This window comes from Ochotona curzoniae, unplaced genomic scaffold (assembly GCF_017591425.1).
Source record: "Ochotona curzoniae isolate NIBS_2020 unplaced genomic scaffold, NIBS_Ocur_1.0 contig_2210, whole genome shotgun sequence".
In the NCBI taxonomy this organism is placed as follows: domain Eukaryota; kingdom Metazoa; phylum Chordata; class Mammalia; order Lagomorpha; family Ochotonidae; genus Ochotona; species Ochotona curzoniae.
Genome location: NW_024465369.1, coordinates 3,427,190 through 3,451,872, shown reverse-complemented (window position 1 = coordinate 3,451,872; position 24,683 = coordinate 3,427,190). Strand labels below are relative to the sequence as shown.

The 24,683-nt window shown below is 43.6% G+C and overlaps 1 protein-coding gene and 1 pseudogene across 1 annotated transcript in view; both read left to right on the top strand.

Annotated features, from left to right (window-relative positions):
* The window catches only part of LOC121150566 (lactase-phlorizin hydrolase-like), a 40,527-nt gene that overhangs the window by 1,878 nt on the left and 13,966 nt on the right, over window positions 1–24,683 (top strand). The window contains exons 2-10 of the mRNA XM_040971508.1: window positions 4,402–4,481; window positions 7,445–7,528; window positions 7,647–7,749; window positions 8,746–8,824; window positions 11,794–12,520; window positions 16,845–17,490; window positions 19,457–21,007; window positions 22,543–22,811; window positions 23,882–24,172. Coding sequence (XP_040827442.1) covers window positions 4,402–4,481; window positions 7,445–7,528; window positions 7,647–7,749; window positions 8,746–8,824; window positions 11,794–12,520; window positions 16,845–17,490; window positions 19,457–21,007; window positions 22,543–22,811; window positions 23,882–24,172 — 3,830 coding nt within the window. The remainder of the gene's footprint in view (window positions 1–4,401; window positions 4,482–7,444; window positions 7,529–7,646; window positions 7,750–8,745; window positions 8,825–11,793; window positions 12,521–16,844; window positions 17,491–19,456; window positions 21,008–22,542; window positions 22,812–23,881; window positions 24,173–24,683) is intronic.
* LOC121150787 lies at window positions 14,112–16,362 on the top strand (annotated as a pseudogene).

Genomic DNA, 24,683 nt, shown 5'->3' with positions numbered 1-24,683 from the left:
GTCCAGCCCCAGCAGTTGCCACTTTTTGGAAAGTAAACCAGCAGATAAAGATCTTTTTCTGTCACTTCCTCTCTCCCTCCCTCTCTCGCTCTTCTCTATAACTGCCTTTCAAATGAGTAATGTAAATTTTTTAAAAAAAAAGAAAGAAAGAAAAAGGAGGGGGGCAGGTTGCTAGTTCTTCTTTGGGAGACATTGCTATGATGCCTCATGTTAAGCCACTGTCCATGGTGCCAGCATCCCATATGGACCTTGGTTCAAGTCCCCACTGCTTAACCTGTGATCCAGGTCCCTGCAAATGAGCCTGGGAAAGCAGCAGAAGATGGCCCAAGTCCTTGGACCCTTGCCACTGACATGGGAAACTGGGAATATGTTCCTGACTTCAGCTTGGCCCAACCTAGGTTTTTGTGGTCATTTGAGGACTGTACCAGAGGATGGAAGATCTCTCTCTCTCTTTTTCTGTCGCTCTGTAGTGCTACCATTCAAATAAAAGTAAACTTCCCCAAAAAATTATTGGGGGAGAGGAAAATGCAGAGTGGTTTAATGTGTGTAGAATTCCCATTTTTCAATATGAATAAGTTGGAAATGGATTGTACATAGTGTGAATATAAACACTCCTGAAAAATGGTTGGGATGGTAAAGTTTATGTTATGTGCATTTTATTTTCATTAAAAGAAAATAGGGTAGGCAGCATATGGGAAGATGGAGTATAAGGATGGATGGATGTGTGTTAAATGGAATTGCAGGGAAGACTGGTCTTGAGCTACCCTTTGAACAGGTTGGAGTGAATGGAACAAGCAAGCCAGGAGATTTGGAGGAAGGATTCCAGGCATGGGAAGAATACAGAAACCTTGAGGTGGGAGGTGTCTGCTAAGTCCAAGTGTAAAGATGAAGAGCATACATCCCCACAACTTTCTGACATTATTGAATATGGCTGCTTTTGCTTTCCATTGTATGCTTAAGCCACATTTTATTAGTACATTCTCTTGTTTATGGACATCTGAATTGGCTTCGGGTTCTGCTTTTATGAACATAGCTGTTATTGGTATTTCTGTACATGTTTGTCTCTGTCAGTGTGTAAGAATTTCTCTTGTGTAGCTTTGCAAGATGATATAGACTATTTCTTCTAATGGTTTACCAGCTGAGAAATGAGCCAGTGCACATCTGGGGTGCTAACATTACAGGCTGTAGCTTAACCCACCATGCTTTGACATCAGCTGCTCTGTTAATGTTTTAATAGTACCTGTCACTATTGCTTAAAGTGATGTTTTCTTTATTTAAAATACCCAAATGTTTTTGGACAATTTCCAAATATATTAAGACCCCTTGGTCTTATGAATCTGTGAGTGCTTATGTAATCTGCAACTTGTCTGTACCCATTCTTGGAAGACTCATTTTCTTTCTTTTTTTTTTAAAGATTTATTTATCTTTATTGGAAAGGCAGATACAGAGAATAGGAGAGACAGAGAGAAAGATCTTCCATCCAATGGTTCACTCCTCAAGTGGCCACAACGGCTGGAGCTGAGCCAAACTGAAGCCAGGAGTCAGGAGCCAGGAGCTTTTTCTGGGATTCCCACATGGGTGCAGGGTCCCAAAGCCTAGGGCCATCCTGCACTGCTTTTCTGGGCCACAGACAGGGAGCTGGATGGTAAATGGGACTGCCGGGACCAGAACCGGAGCCCATATGGGATCCTGGCGCATTCAAAGCAAGGACTTCAACTGCTACGCTATCACGCTGGGCCCAAGACTCATTTTCTTAATGCTATGAATTTTTCTGTGTGTGATTGAGGGAAAATCATTCAGGGGTGAAAGATAATCCGAAGAGTTAAAAACTATACTCAGTTTAAAAGTATTTTTTCCTTTTAACCAAAACTTAAAAAAATTAATGGACATTATGTTTTAAAATAGTTTTAAATTTACAGAAAAATTGAACAAACAGTATAGTAGTCCCATAAGACACTTTCTACCCACAGTGTTTCCTCTATATTAGCATCTTACATTAGTTTAATACATTTGCTACAGTTACTAAACCAATATCCTTTTGCCATCCCGGTACCCTGTACAAACTACACTTTATATTTGGTTTGCATGTTTGATTATGATCTCTGAGTTAAGATAGTTTGTCTATTTACTTATTTAATAATGGAGGAGAGAGTGAGAGGGTAAGAAGAGAGAGACACAGAGTAAGAAAATGGTTCATTCCCAAAATGCTCCATTGGCTGGGACTCAGTTGGTCCGAAGCCAGGAACTGGGAATGCAATCTAGATCTGCTTATCTGAGCAGCTCTTCGAGCCATCACTGCTGCCTCCCAGAGTAAGCATTAGCAGGAAGTTGGCATGACATCAAAAGCAGAGCCAGGTGTTGAGCACCGGCCCTCCGACATGAGAAAATGGCACCTTACCCTGCATATAAATGACTAGGCCAAGCACCTGTCGCAGACATGCATCATTTGTGATTACAGAAGTAAGTACCACTTTCATCCCATCATATCAAAAGTTTACATTATCTCTTTAATTTGTAAATTTTGATTAAATAATTGGCTAAGGTAGTGGTTACCCAGTTTCTCCACTGAAAAGTTAATGTTTAGTCTCCACACTTACCCTTCAGAAAGAGCTCACTGGGCAGAGATCACACTTAAAAAGTAGGAAATTGTGCTCCCATAAAAAACATTTTCAGAAAGTTTTTTTCTAGGCATAAGTATATGGCTGAACGGCTAGAAACTTTGTGGGACACCTGCATTCTGTCATCTTATTGAAGTGAGGTCTGAGTATCTCCTGATCAGAGATTTTAAAAATTCCATTATATTTATCACAGTAAGCACTCCTGTAAATGCAGGTGCCTTCATTAGCTGAATATTGTCTGCTGGTGGCCAATTTTTGGATGAAATAGAATTCACTCACATTCCAGTCTTGAATCTACCTTATTTATTCAATTTTTCTTTAGTGGTTCCAAATCATAGGTATTTCTATAGATTCAGCCCTAGTTTGATACTTGAGGAAACTGAAGAAATGGTTAAGTTCCTCAGAAACCATACAATCTGGTGTGGGCTGAAGATTTCTGTTAAACAGCAACACAGAATAAATGAGGATTTACAACTTCCAGCAGTGATTATGGTCTGCACCAGAATTACCCAAGAAGTGTGTGAAAATGCACATTCCTGGGTCCATCGCTGCCTCCTGACTCTGAACCACTGAGGGAGGAACTGGAAAAGGGCATTGATTCTGATGCACACAGAAGTTTGACTGTTATGTCACATAGTGCCAAAACAGATGGGTACGAACCACACGTGTCTGGTTCAAATGTCTCCTCCCAGGTGCACAGGAGGGACTCTACTGATGTTTGTGCATCCATAAGAGAACAGGGACCAGGGACCAGCAATTTCCTCAAGCATCCTGCCTTTAAAAGAAGTTTAGATAAGATTTCTCTTTTTGCCTCTCTTGCCTTGCTGGTGGCAGAGCAAAGCAGCTGCTTCATTTAAGGGACTTTTTAAAGTGCTCTACATTTTGTAGTATTGATTGGTGTAAGACATCCTCTAAGGAACATTATTTTGAAAGTCAAATTGTTTTATAGCATCACTCCTCTGTAGTAAAGTCATGTAAATTATTTCTTCATGAACACTCTGGGGGGCCCGGTGCGGTACCCTACAGTCTTTGCCTTGCATGCCCAGGATCCCATATGGGCACCAGGTTTTTTTTTAATATAAGATTTATTTAGTTTTATTACAAAGTCAGATACACAGAGAGGAGGAGATACAAAGAGGAAGATTCTCCGTCTGATGATTCACTCCCCAAGTGAGCACAATGGTCTGTGCTGTGCCAATCCGGAGCTAGAAGCCAGGAAATTCCTCCAGGTCTCCCACATGGGTGCAGGGTCCCAAGGCCCTGGGCCGTCGTCGACTTCTTTCCCAGGCCACAAGCAGGGAGCCAGATGGGAAGTGTAGCTGCTGGGATTAAAACCTGTGCCCATATGGGATCCTGACGCATCCAAGCCGAGGAATTTAGCTGCTAGGCCCTGGGCACCAGTTTTAATCCCAGCAGCCCTGCTTCCCATCCAGCTCCCTGCTTGTGGCCTGGAAAAGCAGTCAAGGACAGCCCAAAGCCTTGAGTCTCTGCACCCAAGTCGGAGACCGGGAAGAAGCTCCTGGCTCCTGGATTCAGATTGGCTCAGCGCCAACTGTTGCAGCCACATGGGGAGTGAATAAACAGACAGAAGATCTTCCTCTCTGTCTCTCCTCCTCTCTGTGTATATGACTTTCCCATTAAAGAAAAAGAAAATAAAAATTATGAAAAAAGACCCTAGGAAGCTGTTAAATTTCAACTGGAAAAGAAATGCACCCCCAGGGCCTCTGCAGTCAGAGCCTCGTGCCCTCGCTTAACTACTGTCCTTTCCTCTTCTTGGTTTCAGGAGGAAAGATGTCCATCGTCCTCCAGGCTGATGAGATCTCGGAGCTGCTGCTAGAACCATCCACAACTGCACTGGCCAAGGTGAGAAAAGTCTGCAGGGAGCATTGGTGACAGCCAAGGAAGCGGTGATTAAGTGTTAAGGACAGAGGGAGGATTTTGTCTTTGGGTTTGACAGTCTTACCAATGCCTCTTCTGAGCGGTGTACATTCTCTGGATGCTTAATCACTTTCCAAACAAAATCTCATTTGTTGCAGTTCCAGCTCTTGCTGGGCCCCACGTCACCATGCCCACATGAAGATATGAGATGCCTCTGCTTGCTCTGATGTTTTTAGTTAAAGGAGTCCAAATTGGTTTCCTAGAGAGGAGATCAGTATACAGCAAAATATGTATTGTGGTAAAAGAGTTTGTAAGTTGTGCTCCCTAGAGTAATCAGGCCAGCGTCTACATATGTCTTATGCTGATTTTTTTTTTAATGAAAAAATTCTAAGACAGCAATAGCTTGGTCTCCAGTCTGACTATAGGAAAATGTGAAAAGACATCAGAAAAAGTGCTGATTTCTATAGTCCGGTGGCACTGACAAGATGTTATTGATGCCATCATGAATCTGGACTTTCTTGGGAGCCCCACGTGTCAGGGTTCAGTCTTTAGATTCACTAGTTCACTTGTGATAAGGCCTGGGTAAACAACTCCCGGAAAAGTTACCTGGCCAGATGTCATGTAAATTACTTTGAACCAGGTGATAATAGCTGCTTAACACATTTTCAGGAGACTTGACCACTGATTAGGAAAAAATTCTTATCTTGCAGTAGCCTTTGAACTGGTCTCTATGCCCCTTCCATGTCATGCAGTGATTCTATGGCCACTCACTCAAATGGGTACCAGTCTCAAAGCCTTCCCCTCTGTGTGTGTGTGTGTATCCTCCACTTGCTACCATACTCAGTGTATGTGCTGTTTGCTTCCTGCTCTCTTGCACTCTTTACCTGATAACGTTTTTTTTATTTAAAGATTTATTTTATTTTTATTGGAAAGGTAGATATACAGAGAGGAGAGACAAAGAGGAAGATCTTCCATCCGATAATTCAATCCCCAGGCTGGAGCTGAGCCAATCCGAAGCCAGGAACTTCCTCCAGGGTTAGGGTTAGGGTGCAGGGTTCCAAAGCTTTGGTCTGTCCTCAACTGCTTTCCCAGCCCACAGGCAGGGAACTACATGGGAAGCGGGGCTGCTGGGATTAGAACCGGCACACATATGGGATCCAGGCGTGCAAGGCGAGGACCTTAACCACTGCACCATTGCACCGGGCCCATACCTGATAACGTTTTGCTGACTTCCATCCTTCCACTAATCTTCCAGAAAAATCCCACCCATTGTTTTTTTTTTAAGATTTTTTTAAAAATTTTTATTGGAAAGGCGAATACACAGAGAGGAGGAGAGACAGAGAGGAAGATCTTCTGTCCGAAGGTTCACTCCCCAAGCAGCCACAGTGGCTGAAGCTAAGCCTACCTGAAGCCAAGAGCCAGGAACTTCTTTGGGTCTCCCATGCAGGTTGCAGGGTCCCAAGGCTTTGGGCCGTCCTCGACTGCTTTCCCAGGCCACAAGCAGGGAGTTGGATGGGAAGTGGAGCTGCCAGGATTAGAACTAGTGCCCATATGGGATCCCAGGGCATGCAAGGTGAGGACTTTAACTATTACGCTATTGCACCGGGCCCAATCCCACCCATTTTTTTATGTCCGTGTGAACAAGATCCTTTAGGATGCCTCTCAATAATAATCCCTCTCTCAATCAGAGATCCCCTTTTCTCACCTTTAGCCATTTGTCAGACCAAAGATTCCCAAGATTCTGTGTGTGTAACCATCACCTTGGGAACAAGTAAAGGGTACAGACCACAGCTAATACTGGGAGCAACTTGGGCTTTCCTAGGTTCCTAAGTGAGTCTAATTCCAGTTTGAGAATCACAAGTATGGGCCTTTTCTGACTTTCTGCTTTTTTTCTCTTATTAGCTGGTACTTTTACCATGCTCCCTATTAACTTGTATTCTTCTGTGGATCTCATTCATCTTTAAATGAAAGTCTCCATCCATTGTACCCAGCACAGTGACTTTCAGAAATTGGAATTCAATTGTGTGTTGTACCAAACTGACACACAGAAGCAAGATCCAAGAAGCTGGGTAGGTGAATACTCAAGTGATAGTTTCCAGCATGAAGCAAGGCCATGAGTCTCTAGTGAACACTGATAACTTCATTAAGAAAGCAGTAGGCAGCCCACAGGGAATGAGTTCTAAAGCACAGTACACCTGGTTCTCACCTGACGCCATTATCCACTGTCCCTCACATGTTTGGATTCTGTGAGTCTGGTGTTCTTTGACCAAGTGCAGGCCAGTGATAAGGCAAGGGAGGAGGTCCTTAGTGTGGATGTGCATGTGGAGGACTGGGATAATGATGGCGGTGTCTGGACTAATAGAATGGGCTGGGTCAGGGTTGACTGATCAGACATTAAATTTTGTCCTAACATTGAAACAGAAGCCAGGATGTCAGGGGAGATCACTGTGGAGGCCATGGGTGCTCAGAGGCTGTATGCTTCTTTCCTGGTTGAGGACCGACAGGGTATGTTCCCCAGGGGCTGTTCTTACCTCCAATACTCTCCTGGCACTCTTCTGCATTGGTGAGAACCTACATATTTTATACATATTCACTCACTCACCCATCACTTTTTTTAATGGTAGAGGGAAACCGCTTTATTTGGTTCACATACAAGTCAGGTCATCCATCCTCTTAGCAGGTGTCATCATAGGGACAGTGCATGTGAGAAGGAGAGATTAAATGATGTCACTCATCACTTTCATCATACACGTGTCATTGAGTGCTTTCTGTGTGTTTCTGTGCTGATCACATAGGTGGTATATTCCCAGCAACACACAGGCAATGCCACACACACACAATACCATTTTGGACAACACATGTTAATAAGAAAGAAAGTGGAAAAGAATTCTATCAAGAAGATGTTTGTCTTGAAAATTTTTATGCTCTAATGACTTGTTTATTTCTAGGGCTCAGTTGATTTCTTGTCTCTTGAGTTGTCATATGAATGCCAAAGTGAGGTGAGCCTACCAGAGAAGCTGAGCAAATTGCAGGTAATTTGAGAGCTTTTTATGTCGATGGTTAATAATAACATTCCCAGACAGCATATTAGACATTTAATGTTTTGGCTATTCATGAAATGAACTAGGGTTCTGGTCCTTATCTTTTCAGACCATTGAGCCAAAAATGAGGGTTTTCATCTTCACTCTGAAGCTCCAGGACTGCCCCTCCACCAAGAAGGACCCAGGCAAGCTGCTCTTCAGCCTTCTTGAAGGTGAGAGGACCACTGGGGGAGAGATGCTGAGTGACATTTGGTGCACTGGCTTGGTAGGTAGCAGTCTTGACAGTCTGAGGGTCCTAAGGGTGGAGGCTGGTGTGAGAGCTCATCTGTGGGTTTGATGTCTCCTGCCCTCCTGTTGATGCCTTGAAGCCAGCTCTCCAGAGCCAAGAAAGAAAAGAGGTTTCTGCCCAGTGCCTATAAAACTGTATCACATAATACAATGTTAATAACAATAAAAAAAGAATGCCCAGGATGTTTCATATGGAAATACTGAGAAGCAATTGTGAGTTTTAAGCACAGCAGTTGCTTTGCCTGCATAACCGTCTCGATTTACTTTCCCTGGAAGATCCCCTCATTTCTGCCCCTCCTGGTGGGGCTGCTTGATGCTTTTCTCTCTGTAGCCAGCCCACTGCTTACCCTTGGTTGATTTCCTCATTACCTTAACTCTGACAAGCTGATGACCAGGATGCTAAGAAACTGCAGATCTGCAACTGACAGCTCAGAAGCCTTCCTCTCAGTGTCTCTTTGTTTAGATTCTTCATGAGAGTGAATCTGATTGGCAGGCTGTGGAGCAGGAGACTATTCCTGCTGAATTTACCCCAAGTTTTTGATATGTCTGCCCCTCTGTCGTGTTTGAGTTTTTCCTAAATTGATTGTCCTCCTAGTTTCAGTTACCAGCATGTGCAGCATCAGCATCACATGGGAACTTTCTGAAAATGCATCTTCCTGGTACCAATTGCACACATGGTTTTAAGAAGGGCTTCACAGCCTTTGTCTGCACAAACTCTGTTAATGATGATGATTTACGCTAAAGTGTGAGACTCACTGTTTCAAGTCCTAGAAAGGAGAACATCTGACTTCCCAAACCCTGAACCTATGTGATTTTCCAGGGATACTTGAGCCAATGCTTGGTATTTGGTTATGTTGTATGACTTCAAATGTGCACATTCTTGCTTGAGCTTCAGATTAATCAAACATCTTCTCTTACAGCCATAAATAAAGAGCAAGTGCTCACCATTGGGTTTGACATCAATGCAATTCTGAACTGTTCATCAAATTCCAAGAAAAGGTAATATTAACTGTCGGTAACTGATATTTGTATGATACACTGCTCTTCTTCCAAACATGTGATCTCATGGGACTGCTGTAATCACCTCTTAAGCTAATTAATTTATTATAACCACTCAGCAGAAGACAAATGAAAGCTCAGATGGGAAGTGAGGAAAATCTGTCTCTTACTATGTCTACTCTGGACCTCAAACAGAATGGCTTTCTTACCTTTCCAGTCACCAAGCTGTACACAACTAAAGGAGCTGGAATTTGAATCTCTATCTTTTAGTTTCAGATCCTCTTAAAGTGAGGCAGGCAATTGGCATCATTGTTAAAATTCTTCTGGGACACTCACACCCACATCGGAGTCACAAGATTTAGGTCTGATCTCCACTTCCAATTTCAGTTTACTGTTATTACAAATACTGAGCAGGAATAGACAAGTGCTCAAATGCTTAAGTCCCTGACACCCGCACGGGCTCCTGGTTTCAGCCTGGCCCCGCCTGGCTGTTGCAAGCATTTAGAGAATGAAGCAGCAGATTGAAGACATACCTCTCTCCTTGTGTGTCTCTCCCTCCCCCACCTCCTGTCTCAAATAACTAGAGATGGAAACAGCAACAACAATAAAAAGATGCTCTGGGAAACTAGCTGAGTGTGTTACTTACTAATCACACTGAAGTCCACTAATGAGGTGCTCTTGTGCCCAGCCTCTTTTCCAGATGCTACCTACTGACCAACGTAGGCACTTCTGCTAACCTCTGCTCAAGGCTGCCCTCTACTGGCTGCCCTCATTCACATTGATTTTATTTGAAAGGTGATGTTACAGGGAGAGAAGGGAAGCAGAAAGAGGAAGAGAGAAAAAGACAGGAAGAGGGATCTTCTCTCTGCTGGCTCACTCCCCAGATGACTGTAATGACTGTGGGAGGAACAAGAAAGACAGGAACCACAAACTTCATCTGAGTCTGTCACATGAGTATCAGGCGTCCAAACACTTGATGCTTTCCTAGGTACATTATCAGGGAGTGAGATCCTAAGTGGAACATATGGGGTTTGAAATTGTGACCATATGGGATGCAGATATCACAGCAATGGCTTAATGTAATATTCCACAACTCAGGCTTCACCTGTAACTTTAAAAAAAAGATTTGTTTATTTTTATTGGAAAAGCAGATTTCACAGAAAAGGAGAGATAGAAACAGAAAGATTTGTCTTCCACCTGCTGGTTCACTGCCAAGATGGCCTCAACAGCAGTGCTGAGCTGGTGCCAAAGACAGGAGACAGGAAACTCCTCCAGGTCCTCCAGGTCTCCCATTGAGTTCAGGATCCCAAGGCCTTGAGCTTTCCTGTCCTGACTTCCCAGGCCACAGTCAGGGAACTGGATCAGAAATGGAGCAGCCAGAATTCAAATTGGTGCCCATATGGAATGCTAGAGCTTATAGGTGGAGTATTAGCCAGTTGTGCCATCACTCCAGGGCCACAATATGACTTTTAAAATTTAATTAATTTTTATTTTATTTGAAGGGGAAAAATGAGAGACAAACACAGGAAGATTTTCTAACTGCTGGCTCATTCCTCAAATGCTCACAGTAACCAGAGCTACACACAGCAAGAACATGACTTAATGATTGTGCGATTAATTTAGAGGTTGGGAACCAACATTTCTGTCTTGCACCACCACCCCTCAAAAAAAAAAAAAAAGGAAAGAAAGAAACAAGAAATAAAAGACAGGGAAAGCAGACTAGAGTAAAATAGAAATTATCAGACTATGTTATATATAATGGTAGTACTTTTCTATGTGCTTTATTTAAGATATATTTATTCATATGTACATAAACATAAATATCATTATTCTAGACACATAGAGGATAGCATAGTGATTAAAAGTACAGACTTGGCTCCACCAGTTTCAAACTTATGACCAATGGGGATTAGCCACAATTATCAAGTATGCAGCTCTAATTTTGCTGATTTCTCATCTTAACAGCCCTCTGCTTCATGGAATCAGGTAGATGCTTGAGCTGTCATTATGTCCCGAATCCAGTGGCATATACAAGAGAGTTAGCAGCCAAGAACTAGTATTAGGTCACATATTCATCAGTAGAATTGACCTGAGGTTCAATATTGGAATATTCCTGCACGAGCTGATAAATAGCTGGTGATTGCTTAAAGCCCTAATGTTACTTGGTTCTTTAAATTTGTTTTGGTGAAATAGAATAAGGAGAAGTAGTTGAAGTGTCTATTAGAAATTTACTGTGGAAATTAAATAATACACACATTCTTATCAGAGTTCAATAAAATGAAGTCATCATTATGTTTCAAATTTTTTTATTCATTTATCTTATTTATATGAGAAGTAGAAAGGCAGAGTCAGAAACGGAGTCAGAAATAGCAACAGGCAGAAACTTCCCATCCACTGATTAACACCCTAAATGCCCACAACAACCAGGGCTGGGACAAGCTGAAGCCAGAATCCCAGAATTCCATCTGGTCTGCCGTGTAGGTGGCAGAGACCCAACTACTTCAACAACCACAGCCATGGCTTCTGCCTCCCAGGGCGTGCATTGGCAGGATGCTTGAACATGGGGTGGCTGCTCATTCAACCCGAGCGCAACAGCATGTGCTGTAGATATTTCACTTGATAAATAACCACTGCTGCAAGCATGGACTCCTGAAATCATCATTAGTAGCTACATTTTATAATAAAAAAAAATAAGAAAATAAAGTATGGCACCAGAACTGAAGATAGTATTGAAGGGTAATCTGATATATAGAACAGTAAGCGTTGTTACTGTTTTACTCATGCAAGGGCAGTGTCATTATATTCCATTTACTAATCACTTTCCGCCTATGACATTTTGAGGTGTGTTTTTTGACTCCTTTTTTCTGCAGTCTTTCTTAATCACATTGCCACTCTCCATCAGCATAGGGACATCTGTCTCTCACAAGGTCATTCATCACGATGTCCCTTTATGTCCCTTCTGTCCACAGCATGTCTTGCTCTCTGACTGACAGCCTGCCCCTTCAGACTGACCAGCATCAGCACCAGGAGAGATCTGCTGGCCCCTCACCCGCAGGCTCAGCCTACCAGAGAGTGTGGGAAATGTTTGCTAAGCAGCCCAGGGCAGAAAGGGATGAGTTCCTGCAGGATGCTTTCCCCCAAGGCTTCCTCTGGGGCGTGTCCACAGGAGCCTTTAATGTGGAAGGAGGCTGGGCTGAAGGTGGAAGAGGGCCCAGTGTCTGGGATGGATTTGGGCTCAAGCAGGCTGCCAAGGACAGGGCCACAGCGGAGGTGGCCAGTGACAGCTACTACAAGTGGGCCTCTGACGTGGCCCTGCTGCGTGGCCTCCGGGCTCAGGTGTACAAGTTCTCCATCTCCTGGTCGCGGATCTTCCCCAGTGGGCGCGGGAGCAGCCCCAGCCCCCAAGGTGTCGCCTACTACAACAAGCTGATCGACAGCCTGCTGGACTCCCACATTGAGCCCATGGCCACGCTGTTCCACTGGGACCTGCCTCAGGCCCTGCAGGATCAGGGTGGGTGGCAGAACGAGAGTGTGGTGGACGCCTTTGTGGACTATGCCGCCTTCTGCTTCTCTGCCTTTGGAGACCGTGTGAAGCTGTGGGTGACCTTCCACGAGCCGTGGGTGATGAGCTACGCAGGCTATGGCACTGGCCAGCACGCACCGGGCATCTCGGACCCAGGACACGCCTCATTCCAGGTATTTTCATCTCTGCTATTCACTCATGCAAGGAGAGGGGGTATATGGCTGGAAGAAAGTCAGTTATCTGTTTTCCCTTCCCATCCACAAGTCTTTACTTGTTTTTAAAGCAGTCAGAGGGAGGGGAAGAACCACAAGTTGTTGGTCACATTATTTTGTCCTGACGTCATGCTTGCCTTGAGAAACAGTTCTTACATCCTCAGAACAGCTGTGAAGGGCGGGGTTCAGAGAGCATAAACCATGTGATGATAGAGACAGCATTAGCAAGTCACCAGTTGGAAGCCAAGCATCCAAACCTAAGACTTCTCGGCCCTGAAGCAGGAGTCACATGTCAGTTGGGACTCTTAGTGGCAAGTGACAAAACAACTCAACAGTCCTAATTGATTCTCAGCAAGGAAAGAATTGATTGTTTCAGGAAACTGAAAACTGAGTTGTTTTTTTATTAAAATTTGTTTATTTTTATGAAAAGTCAGATTACAGAGAGGAGGAGAGACAGAAAGGAAAATCTATCAGCTGATTCACTTCCCAAGTGGCCCCAGCAGGTGGAGCTGAGCTGATCAAAAGCCAGTAGCCAGTAGCTTCTCCCAGGTGACCTGTATGGGTGCAAGGCCCCAAGGCTTTAGCCTGTCTTTTATTGCTTTCCTAGGCCAGAAGCAGGGAGCTGGATGGGAAACAGGGCCACCAGGATTAGAACCGGCGCCCATATGGAATCTCGGAACATACAAGGCTAGGACTTTGGCTGCTAGGCCACAGTGCGAGGCCTTAGAGTTGTTTTTGGTGGATTATTTGAACTTCTCTCTATTTTTTAAGATTTATTTTTTTCAGAAAGTCAGATATACAGAGAGGAGAGACAGAGAGGAAGATCTTCCATCCGATGATTCACTCCCCAAGTGATTGCAATGGCTGGTGTGGTGCCAATCCGGAGCCAGGAGCCAGGAGCCAGGAACTTCCTCCAGGTCTCCCATGCAGGTGCAGGGGCCCAAGGCTTTGGGCCGTCGTCGACTGCTTTCCCAGGCCACAAGCATGGAGCTGGATGGGAAATGGAGCTGCCTGGGTTAGAACTGGCGCGCATATGGGATCCCGGTGCGTTCAAGACGAGGATTTTAGCCACTAGGCCACAGCACTGGGCCTGAACTTCTCTTTTTTTATACCTTTGTGGTGAAATTCATCAAAATATTTTTGTGTAGGTGTTCTTCATGTGCCCTGACTGATTGATCCTGAAATATTTTTACAGCAGCATTGGTGATAAAGTTCCCATCATGTCTCTTCTTCATTCTTGCTTTTATTTATGAGAATGTTTCAAAAATTTTATGGAAAAATGAAATTGAAAAGTAAGTTTATTTGGTGTCAGAAATTTTAAAATACATGCCAATGTCTTTCTTTTGAAATTTGGGAATTCTTCATATTAGTTTAATATAACACAATTGCCTTAACTCAGGTTGCTAGAATACCTTATCCTGGTGACAACAGACATTTATTTCTCACAGACCTGAGTTTGGGAAGCCAGAGATTAAGGACCAGCTTGGTCAGGTTGTGGTGAGGCCTTTTTGCTGGTGTGTAGGGAGACACCTATCTGTTGTCTCCTGACATGATGGGGAAGGTGAGAAAGGGAAAAAGAGGCACAAACAAATGCTCTAGTATCTGTTCTTAGAAGCCCATCAAGAGAGGGGCAACCTCATGAACTCATCTAAAGCTGATTACTTCCAGAAGGCCTCATTTCCAAATACCACCACACTGGAGGTTAGGGCTTTATAGATTTTTAATGAATGACACAGTTCAGTATTTGGCAACTATTGTAAACTTTAGAAGAAATAGTTTCTTTCCAGTCTTCTGTTTGAGGCACTTCACAATGCACCTAAGTTTAGTGCTCAGTATTTGCTTGACTTTATATCAGCAGCAGTTTTAGATGCTATTCCAACATCACAGTGACTGTTTCTGATGACTTGTGCAATATTCCATTGAGCACTCAAACTGACACTGACTAGTTAAAAAAAAAAAAAAAAGTATTCCAGACTTTTGGAAAGGTGTGAAGTTTGCCATTGGAGTTTAGAATCTGCTTAAGGACTCAGTTTTTTGCATGGGATGCAGCTGAGAGTTTACTGTAAGGCATATTTTGGTATGAAATTTGCCACAAAAGGAAAACAAGCTAAAAGTTAGTAGGACTGCTCCTGCACTCCAGGTTGTGGTGTGGTACACTGCAATCGGTGATCATCCCAGGCAGATCTTAGGTCACTGCCTGCAAAGAAGCTGAAGTTGAGATCAGATTTTCCAAGTTTTTAATCCAAGTTAGGGGCAAAGTCAAGCTTGATTTAAAGAGACTTGTTATATTCCTGACAGATCTGTTTTACCCACGTTTTCCTGAAATGTTCCAACAAAAAAAAGGCTGTTGGCTTATAAAAACCATGAGTTAAGTTCATGAAGAGATTCCTGGTAGTGATATTTCTTTCTTTTTTTTTTTTTAAGATTTATTTATTTATTGAAAAGTCAGATATACAGAGAGGAGGAAAGATAGAGAGGAAGATCTTCTGTCCGATGATTCACTCCCCAAGTAAGCACAACGGCTGATGCTATGCCAATCCGAAGCTAGGATCCAGGAACTTCTTCCAGGTATGCTACATGGGTACAGGGTCCCAAAGCCTTGGCCGTCCTCGACTGCTTTCCCAGGCCACAGGCAGGGAGCTGCATGGGAAGTGGAGCCGCCGGGATTAGAACCGGTGTCCATATGGGATCCAGGCGCAATCAAGGCGAGGACTTTAGCCCCTAGGCCACGCCGCCAGGCCCTGGTTTTGATATTTCTAACCAGATTTCATTCATTCGAAAGGAGAACAGGTGGGATAGAAAGAGTGGTTCCCTCCCTTGTGTGTTACTTAAAACAATACTATGCAAGAAGTACTAATTGGTCAATCAGCACTTATTTATTATGCACAGTGGCAGAACAGCATTGTGGATGCCAGCAGCAAATCTGACACCAAGACTGCCTGGATTTTGTATTTTCACTTTACAGATTAACATGATCCTTACAGAGTTTTTACATACATCTAAGTTGTATTTTTCTCATCTTCAGAGTGCTAATATTAAGAGTACTTTCACATGAGCAGGTTGTGAGAATTATGAAAGAATTCACTCAGGGTACTGAGTTGATACCTGTCAAGAAATGAATTTGCATCCTGAGGTACCAGAATAGAGGTTATCTATGTCCCAACCTCACATATGTGAGTAAAACCCTAGGCTATCATCAAGCCAGCTGTTGTGATAAACAGGAGGTGATAGAAGATATTATACTCAGATCCAGGTTCACCATTGCTCAAAGAAGAAAACTACACATGAGACCTGAACAATATTGTAATTTTTATGTGGAACAGTATGGGAGAAAGATTTCCCCAATTTAACAGCATACATGAGTTCTGGACCATTTGTTGTTGCCATGATATTAGCTAGACATAAAGCTGTCTCTTACTGCAAATAATTTTTGGGACCAAGTAATAGTTTAGTAGCTAAGAAAAACATGACCAGACGGTCTAAGATCAATTCATGCACAGATGATCCGAGGAATGCACTTCATTGGAGTAATGACTTCACTGCAAAGGAAAGAGAAACTAGCTTCACGTTTTCTGAAGTGATTGTTGATCCTCTTCCAGTTGAAAAAGCTGCTAAGGACTGTTAATGTTTTAATGAAATACCAACTCTGCTTGAAGGATGTAGGAAGCCTGTAAGCAAAACCCAGAAGACATTATATTTGGTCTCCTGATTGGCTCCTGAAAAATATGCCAAAGAAGCCTAAACTTTATAATCATTCAAACACAGATAAGCACATTTACAAAAACAAAAGCAAAATTTGCTGAGCAGTAGATGCTCAATATTTTATGTGTTTTTTTTAATACCATTCTATTTGTTGATTTTACTGTCCTGTTGATTTGTTGAATTTCTGGATGATGTCGGTGTTAAATTGCTGACATTTGTCAATAGTATTGATTCATTGAAATTATTGACACTATTCGGCTTACTAAGATTGTTATTGCCTTGTTGATGTTGTTGAAAGTGGAGTTGATGTTAATTTATTGTTATTGCTAGCATCAGTTTATGATTGACTGGTTGACATTATTGATGACATCACTGGCTTGTTCATGCCTTGATACTGTTTTTATTAGTGCTGCTGCTGCTGTAGATACTTTGAACAAATTGCTATCTTCACTGGTTTCTTAATATTGTTGACATTGGTATGAATTTGATAACATTGTTGTCGACTTACTATTGTCTTCTTAGTCCTGTTGCTATCCTTGCTGTTGATACTGAACACTGTTTTTCCTTCTTTCTTCCACACAAGGTAGCTCACTTGGTCCTCAAGGCCCATGCCAGGACTTGGCACCACTACAACAGCCACTATCGCCCACAGCAGCAGGGACAGGTGGGCATTGTGCTGAACTCAGACTGGGCAGAACCCCTGTCCCCAGAGAGTGCTGAGGACCTGGCAGCCTCTGAGCGCTTCTTGCACTTCATGCTGGGCTGGTTTGCACACCCCATCTTTGTGGACGGAGACTACCCAGCCACCATGAGGGCTCAGATCCAACAAATTAATGAGCGCTGCCACAGTCCTGTGGCACAGCTCCCTGAGTTCACCGACGCAGAGAAGCAGCTCTTGAAAGGCTCTGCTGATTTTCTGGGTCTGTCTCATTACACCTCGCGCCTCATCAGCAAGGCCCACGAAGACACCTGCATGCCCAGCTATGATACCATCGGAGGCTTCTCCCAGCACATGGACCCTGCATGGCCTCAGACCTCATCTCCTTGGATTCGCATGGTGCCCTGGGGCATGAGGAGACTGTTGCAGTTTGTATCCCTGGAATACACAATGGGGAGAGTTCCAATCTACCTGGCTGGGAATGGCATGCCAACAGGGGAGAGTGAAAATCTCCTCAATGATTCCTTGAGAGTAGACTACTTCTGCCAGTACATCAATGAGGTGCTCAAGGGTAAGAACCGTGCACCTGCTGGTGCTGCCGGGAGGGTGGATGGTGTTTCTGCAAGTCTTCAGAGACTGGTTTAGTGGGAAATGAAGACACAAAGGCAATAGTAGCAGTACACATGGGGATTCTGTTACCTTGATCTTCTAATTCTGTTTCTCAAAGGCCCCGACCCTTGAGTCCATGTTCTTACTCCTTTCTACATCTTTCCATCTGAGTCCTGTCCAGCCATGAAGCCTCACCTTTGTACAATTCATTATTCTGCAAATCTTTCTTGAATGGCTATTATATTCCATTGAAGTGGAAAAGACTATGTGATATGAATGTCAAACATCATCCTTTTAAAAATGATTGATTGATTGATTGTAAAAGCAGATTTATGGAGAGTTAGAAAGAAAAATCTTTCACCTGCTGGTTCACTCCTCAAATGGCAACAGTAGCCAGAGCTGAGCATACCTTGAGGCTGGAGTTTCCTCAGGTTTTCCACACAAGTGCAGAGTGCCAAGCCTTCGGGCCACCCTAATCTGCTTTCTTATGCTACAAGAATGAAACTGGATAAGAAGTGGAGTAACTGAGAAATGAACTGGTACCCATATGGGATCCTAGCACTTGGAGGTGGAGGATTAGCCAGTTGAGCATCACACGAAAGCTAGATATCATCCTTTATATAGGGAACTTAGTCTATAAAATTGAAATATGATACAGACATGAAAATGTGGTATGAAATTTCTTTGGATGGTACTGCAACAGGAAATATGCTTTACTGCTCTAGTCACACATATCTCTATATCCTTTAGCAAAATATAAAGTCTATACTCCATGTCCTTCATGTTAATACATACTATAGTTTCTTTCATACCTAACATGCTGGTTCTGTGCCTTTTACACTCTTCAAGTGAGAAACAGTGGCAAAAAAGTTTTGGCTTACAGATCAATCTTAAACAACTGCCTACCATCTCCGTAGAAAACTGTGATGAGATTTCAAGGCTTTATACATATTAAGAGAAAATAGTTGGTTAAAGAGATTTGCCTGCCTTCAGCACTATGGTAGTGACTGGAGAACCACCTGTCACCTGTTTCTGAGTTCAGACACACTCTTTATACTCCACCTGCTCTCCTCTCACTATCAATTACAATTCTGTGATCTTCATAACCTAGGAATTTCTTTAAGACATTATTCCAGGCAATCGTCAAGACAGTCCTGAGTAGAAATTAAAGGGCATGAATTATCTTTATGGGACAACAGAAAGTGGGTACTATAAGAATTTGAGTGACACACCCACCCATACCAGAAGGGGCCCAGAGACCTTTCTGTTTCTGGCTCAGTTCTTCACATTACTCATTAAGCTGTGATTCATCTTTGCATCCGCAGAGCCTTGCATGGCACTGGGAAAAAGTAGGTGCTTAGCAACTTGTTTATTGAATGAGTGAGCAACCTTACCTACCCCTTATGCAGTCAGCGTAGTTTTTTAATAGGTTGTATAGTCTTGAAAAAGACCAAGACTGATTCATTTCTTGGCTCTACTTCTGGAGTTTAATCTTTGCCAGGTGCCAATTTGGAGTCCACAGTCTGGATTGTTACTTTAGCTCTGGCTCTGGCTCTGGCTTTATTCGCTAAACCCTTGAGGGACAAATCAGAGGTGAAACAGATTTTAAGACAGATTGGCTCAATATGGGCAACAAAAAGAAAACTCAAATTTTTAAGAAATGGGGTGATTTTTATACTCTGTATAAAACCAAGGCACAAGGAAGGAGCACATTCTCTCTAGTACTTCTCTTATGACCAGGATGCTCCTTTGGGTTCAGTTATATGGTCCTAGAAGTAAACTGATGTGCTATGGGAGGCTTGAGGCTTTCTCCCTTGTTCTGAGAAGGAAAAGGGTTGGATGTGGGCTCAGCCAAGTCATTCCACTACTTTCATATGAAAAGGAAAACTGTAAAAGCAGCAGCAGTAACAGAAACTTTACTCTCTCAGCTATCAAGCAGGACTCAGTGGACGTTCGTTCTTACATCGCTCGTTCCCTCATTGATGGCTTCGAAGGCCCTGCCGGCTACAGCCAGAGATTCGGGCTGTACCATGTCAACTTCAGCGACAGCAGCAAGCCCAGGATACCCAGGAAATCGGCTTTCTTCTACACAAGCATCATTGAAAAGAACGGTTTCCTCACCAAGGCAGTAAAGCAGCCGCTGCCACCGAGTTTGGTGCGCTTGCCTCCCAGAACCAGAGCCTCCTCTCTGCCATCAGAGGTGCCCTCCCAGGCAAAAGTGGTTTGGGAGAAGTTCTCCAAACAAACCAAGTTTGAAAGAGATTTTTTCTATCATGGCACCTTCCGGGATGACTTCCTCTGGGGCGTGTCCTCTTCAGCCTATCAGATTGAGGGAGCTTGGGATGCTGATGGCAAAGGCCCCAGCATCTGGGATAACTTTACTCACACACCAGGGAGCGGCGTGGCAGAAAATGCCACTGGGGACATTGCCTGTGACAGCTACAACCAGCTGGATGCTGACCTGAACGTGCTTCGAGCTTTGAGGGTGCAGGCCTACCGCTTCTCTCTGTCCTGGTCTCGGATTTTCCCGACTGGGACAAACAGTTCCATCAACGATCGTGGTGTTGACTATTACAACAGGCTGATTGATGGCTTGCTGGCAAGCAACATCTTCCCCATGGTGACCCTGTTTCACTGGGACCTGCCCCAGGCCCTGCAGGATATAGGAGGCTGGGAGAACGCTTCCCTGATTGAGTTGTTTGACAGCTATGCAGACTTTTGTTTCCGGACCTTTGGTGACAGAGTCAAGTTCTGGATCACCTTTAATGAGCCCACCTACTATACATGGTGGAGTTATGGCACAGGGGAATTTCCCCCAAAGGTGAGTGACCCAGGCTGGGCACCTTACAGGATCAGCCATGCGCTCATCAAAGCTCATGCTAGAGTCTATCACACGTATGATGAGAAATACAGGCAGAGCCAGAACGGGGTCATCTCTTTGAGTCTTGTTGGAGAATGGTCAGAACCCAAGTCACCGGATGTTCCGAGAGATGTGGAAGCCACTGACCGCAAGATGCAGTTCACCCTGGGCTGGTATGCCCACCCTATTTTTAAAACTGGAGATTACCCCGATGCCATGAAGTGGAAAGTAGGGAACAGGAGTGAACTCCAGCACTTAGCCACATCCCGCCTGCCAAGCTTCACTGAGGAAGAGAAGAACTACATCAGGGGTACAGCTGACGTCTTCTGCCTCAATACCTACTCCTCCAAAATTGTACAGCACAGGACACCTGCACTGAACCCACCGTCCTACCAAGATGATCAGGAGTTGAGCGAGGAGGAAGATACTTCATGGCCTACCACAGCCATGTCCAGAGCTGCGGCCTTTGGAATGCGTAGACTGCTGAATTGGATCAAGGAAGAGTATGGTGACATCCCCATTTATGTCACTGAAAATGGGGCAGGGCTGTCAGATCCGGCTCTAGGGGATATTGAGAGGATATTTTACTACAAAACCTACATCAATGAAGCTTTGAAAGGTATGTGAAATTTTGGTCTTCCTTACAAATTACTCTATCACTCCATATGTGATTTGTCTGAAATGTTTTACAAGGTGCTTTACAAACCATTGACTAATCTGTCTCTTAGCTAACTCCATAGCTCTTCTTTTATTTTAATTTATTTATTTGAAATTCTAATTACATAATATGAGAGGAAGAAATAGTGATAAGAAGATCTTCTATCAGCTGGTTCATCCCTCAAGTACTACAACAGCCAAAGCTGGGGCAATCCAAAGCCAGCAATCAGGAGTTTCTGTGACTTCCATATGGGTTCAGGTGCTTGAGACCTCTTCTGCTAGTTTCCCAAGCCATTAACTGGGGACTAGACTAAGTGGAGCTGCCAGAACTCGTATTAAATGCATGGTAGGCGTCACAAATAGTAACTTTACCCTCTACCCCACAATTGTGGCCTATTCGTTAACCCTTTGTTTGGCTTGAGGCTTTACCTCTTGGGAAGCTTTAAAATAAAAGCAATGGTTGTCTTGAAATGCTGATGGCAAAAGTGCCAGTATTTGGGTTAACTTTACACACCAGGGAATGGTGTGGGAGACAGTGCCGCTGGGAACATCCCCTTGACAGCTACAACCACCTGGATGTTGACCCTAATGTGCTTCAAGCTTTAAGGGTGAATGTTTATTACTAGAGATTAAAAATGCACAATGCAAAATTCCACAGACCATTTTAGTTGTCTGCTCACTTGTTTGTTTTTAAATTCATTTATTTTGATGTCAGACTTACACAGAGAAGAGAGAGAGAGAGAAAAGGGAGAGAGAGAAAAAAGGAGGGGGAGAAAAAAAAAGGAGGAGCAAGAGTAAAGGTGGTGGAGAGAGAGAAAAGCTTACAATTGCTAGTTCACATCTGGAATGGCTGAAATGGCATTGTTGGGTAACAGTAAAGCCAAAAGCAAGGAGCTTCTTCTGGGTCTCCCACGTTAATGGCAGGAGTCCAAGCACTTGTGCCATCTTGTGTATCTTTACATAGGCTATTAGCAGGGAAGTGAATCAGAAGTGGAGCATCCCTACCTGGAAACAGTGACCATATGAGATTCTGGCATTGGAGGTGACTATTCTACCTGTTATACAACAATGCTGGTCCTATCCACATATTCTTAAAATACTACCATGTAACATGTGCTAGTCTAGCAGTGCATATGAAATGTAAACTTTTTTGCCCTCATGGAACTTATATTCTGCAATAAGAAACTTTTCTCTAATTTATGGCTTTGTGCTTAATCTCTCAAGCTGGCTGAGACACTTGAATTTGAAACATGTCTCTATCATTAAAGAAGTTGGTTTTGTGAAGAGTAGTCCTCAATACTTGCTGTGGGCTCATCAGAGAGGGCAAAGAGTAAGATCCCAGAAATGATCTAGTCCACTTACAGCATAGGTCACTTAATGTGCAAGTTGATGGTTTAGAAACATTGCTTTGGGTGGAGGAGCCAGCACATTGCTGGGCTTCTTGGGCTTCTTGTCTGCTGGGGTAATGCTCTCCTCTGCTCCCTGGAATGTTCTCAGCCTACAGGCTCGATGGTGTCAACCTTCAAGGCTATTCTGCCTGGTCTCTGATGGACAATTTTGAGTGGCTCCGAGGCTACATGGTCAAGTTTGGCCTGTATCACGTTGACTTTGAGAATGAGAACAGGCCTCGCACAGCAAGAATCTCAGCCGCGTACTACACAGAACTCATTACCAACAATGGCATGCCGCTGCCCAGTGAGGATGAGTTCGTGTATGGACAGTTTCCTGAGGGCTTCATCTGGAGTGCAGCTACTGCTGCATATCAGGTGAGGAATTCAGGGTGTGCACGCCGCTTACTGCATAGCTGCTGTGTCTCAGGCTCCAGGATTGCTGCTGCAGATGGCACAGAGAAGAGCAGGGATTTCAGAAACTCTTGGAAGGGGGTGCCTGGCATTCCTGTTCCTGAACAGCCTGGCTTCTTCATAGCTTCAAATTTGGTCCAACCAGCAGAGTTAGATAGGCTGTCATAAGAGGTGATGTAGGGTCTGTTGGAATAAGTAAATCCTGGGCAAAACATGAGGGCAAAGATACATAAATATTAACAATCTCCAGTGGACATCTTGATTTCCAAGCAAGAGATTTCTTTATATTGGTTCTAATTGTGGGCTTGGACTGTTTCTGATACAACATTGGACTTGTACAACTTCTCTGAGTTCTGGATTCTTTTGGTTAAGAATGACATTGGAAGCCATGATTGAAGTGTGCTAAGTGTGCTTCTTGAACATATGGTGTCATTATTTTTAACTCTCTCAAGGGGAAGATTTAGAAAATTCATTGCATGTACACAGATACACACACATGTACACACATATCCATATATGTATTTTAACACCCACCAGTATCTCAATGAACAATAAAAACCCACACAATCACAGCAATACATCCTATCCCAGACCAATTCCACAGGGTTAATGCTAGCCTTCCTAGTTTCCACATTTGTATCTCCTTTCTCCAAATGTTGAGAAATATAGGTGCTAATGTCCTCACAAATGTCAATTGTTTCTCACTCAATTGCAGTTGAGCATGTTTGTGGGTCAGAGCAAGGACTTTTTATTCAAAACTTTGGTAAGCACCAACTATACACAAGACAGTGTAGAATATATCACTGGGACACCAGGTTGAAAGATAGTAAACCTAAGTATTCACAAATGTGAAATGCAGTGTAATGGAGCTATAGGTGTGTAGAAATCTGGGGAGTTCAGAAAGAGAAGAGTGACCAGAAAAGGCTCTCGAGGTGGTAAGGTTGGGAAATATCCTGACTTGGCACTCACAGAGAAAAAGGACTCTCTGAAGACTTGACTGAGGATATAATTTAATCATGTCTCGTCATCTTAAGGTCGAAGGTGCATGGAGAGCAGATGGCAAAGGTCTTAGTATTTGGGACACATTCAGTCACACACCATTGAAGATTCAGAATGATGAAAATGGAGATGTGGCCTGTGACAGTTACCACAAGATCGCTGAGGACGTGGTCGCCCTGCAGAACCTGGCCGTATCCCACTACCGCTTTTCCATCTCCTGGTCCCGCATCCTGCCTGATGGAACGCCCAGCTACATCAATGAAGCAGGCCTGAACTACTATGTGCGGCTCATTGATGCGCTGCTGGCTGCCAACATCCAGCCCCAGGTGAGGGTGGGCGCTGGCCAGGCCTCAGGGAAGTCCACAGGCTGTGGGGCTGAGGAGCACATTTACTCTGAAAGCCAAATGCTGCTCTCAAACTTAATCATTAAAATTCTGAACATGCCCCACATCAGGGACCTGGGATGGGTGGGAGACAGGGTGGGGGTTCTCCTTTTATCTCCCCCTTTACCCCAGATACAGGGGAAAAAATGTGGAAATAATAGTCTTACCGACTTTCCTGTAGCCCTTGAACCTTTTTGCCCTAGCTAACTATGTAAAGATTGTCAAAAATAAAGAAAAAAATGTTTTTTTTAAGTTCTTATGGTGTGGGATTAAACAAACAATAGTTGTATTCCCCATCCTGAGCAGTTCTCTTCCTTTGAAGTAGCTTATTCTGCCTCTCATTGTTCCACCCCAACAGGAAAAAAAAAATGCCTTTGAATTTTTGGCTCATAATTCCTTCTCAGTTTTGGCAGAAGATGTTTGTGCTTCCCATGGAAGGCACAGTGGATAACTG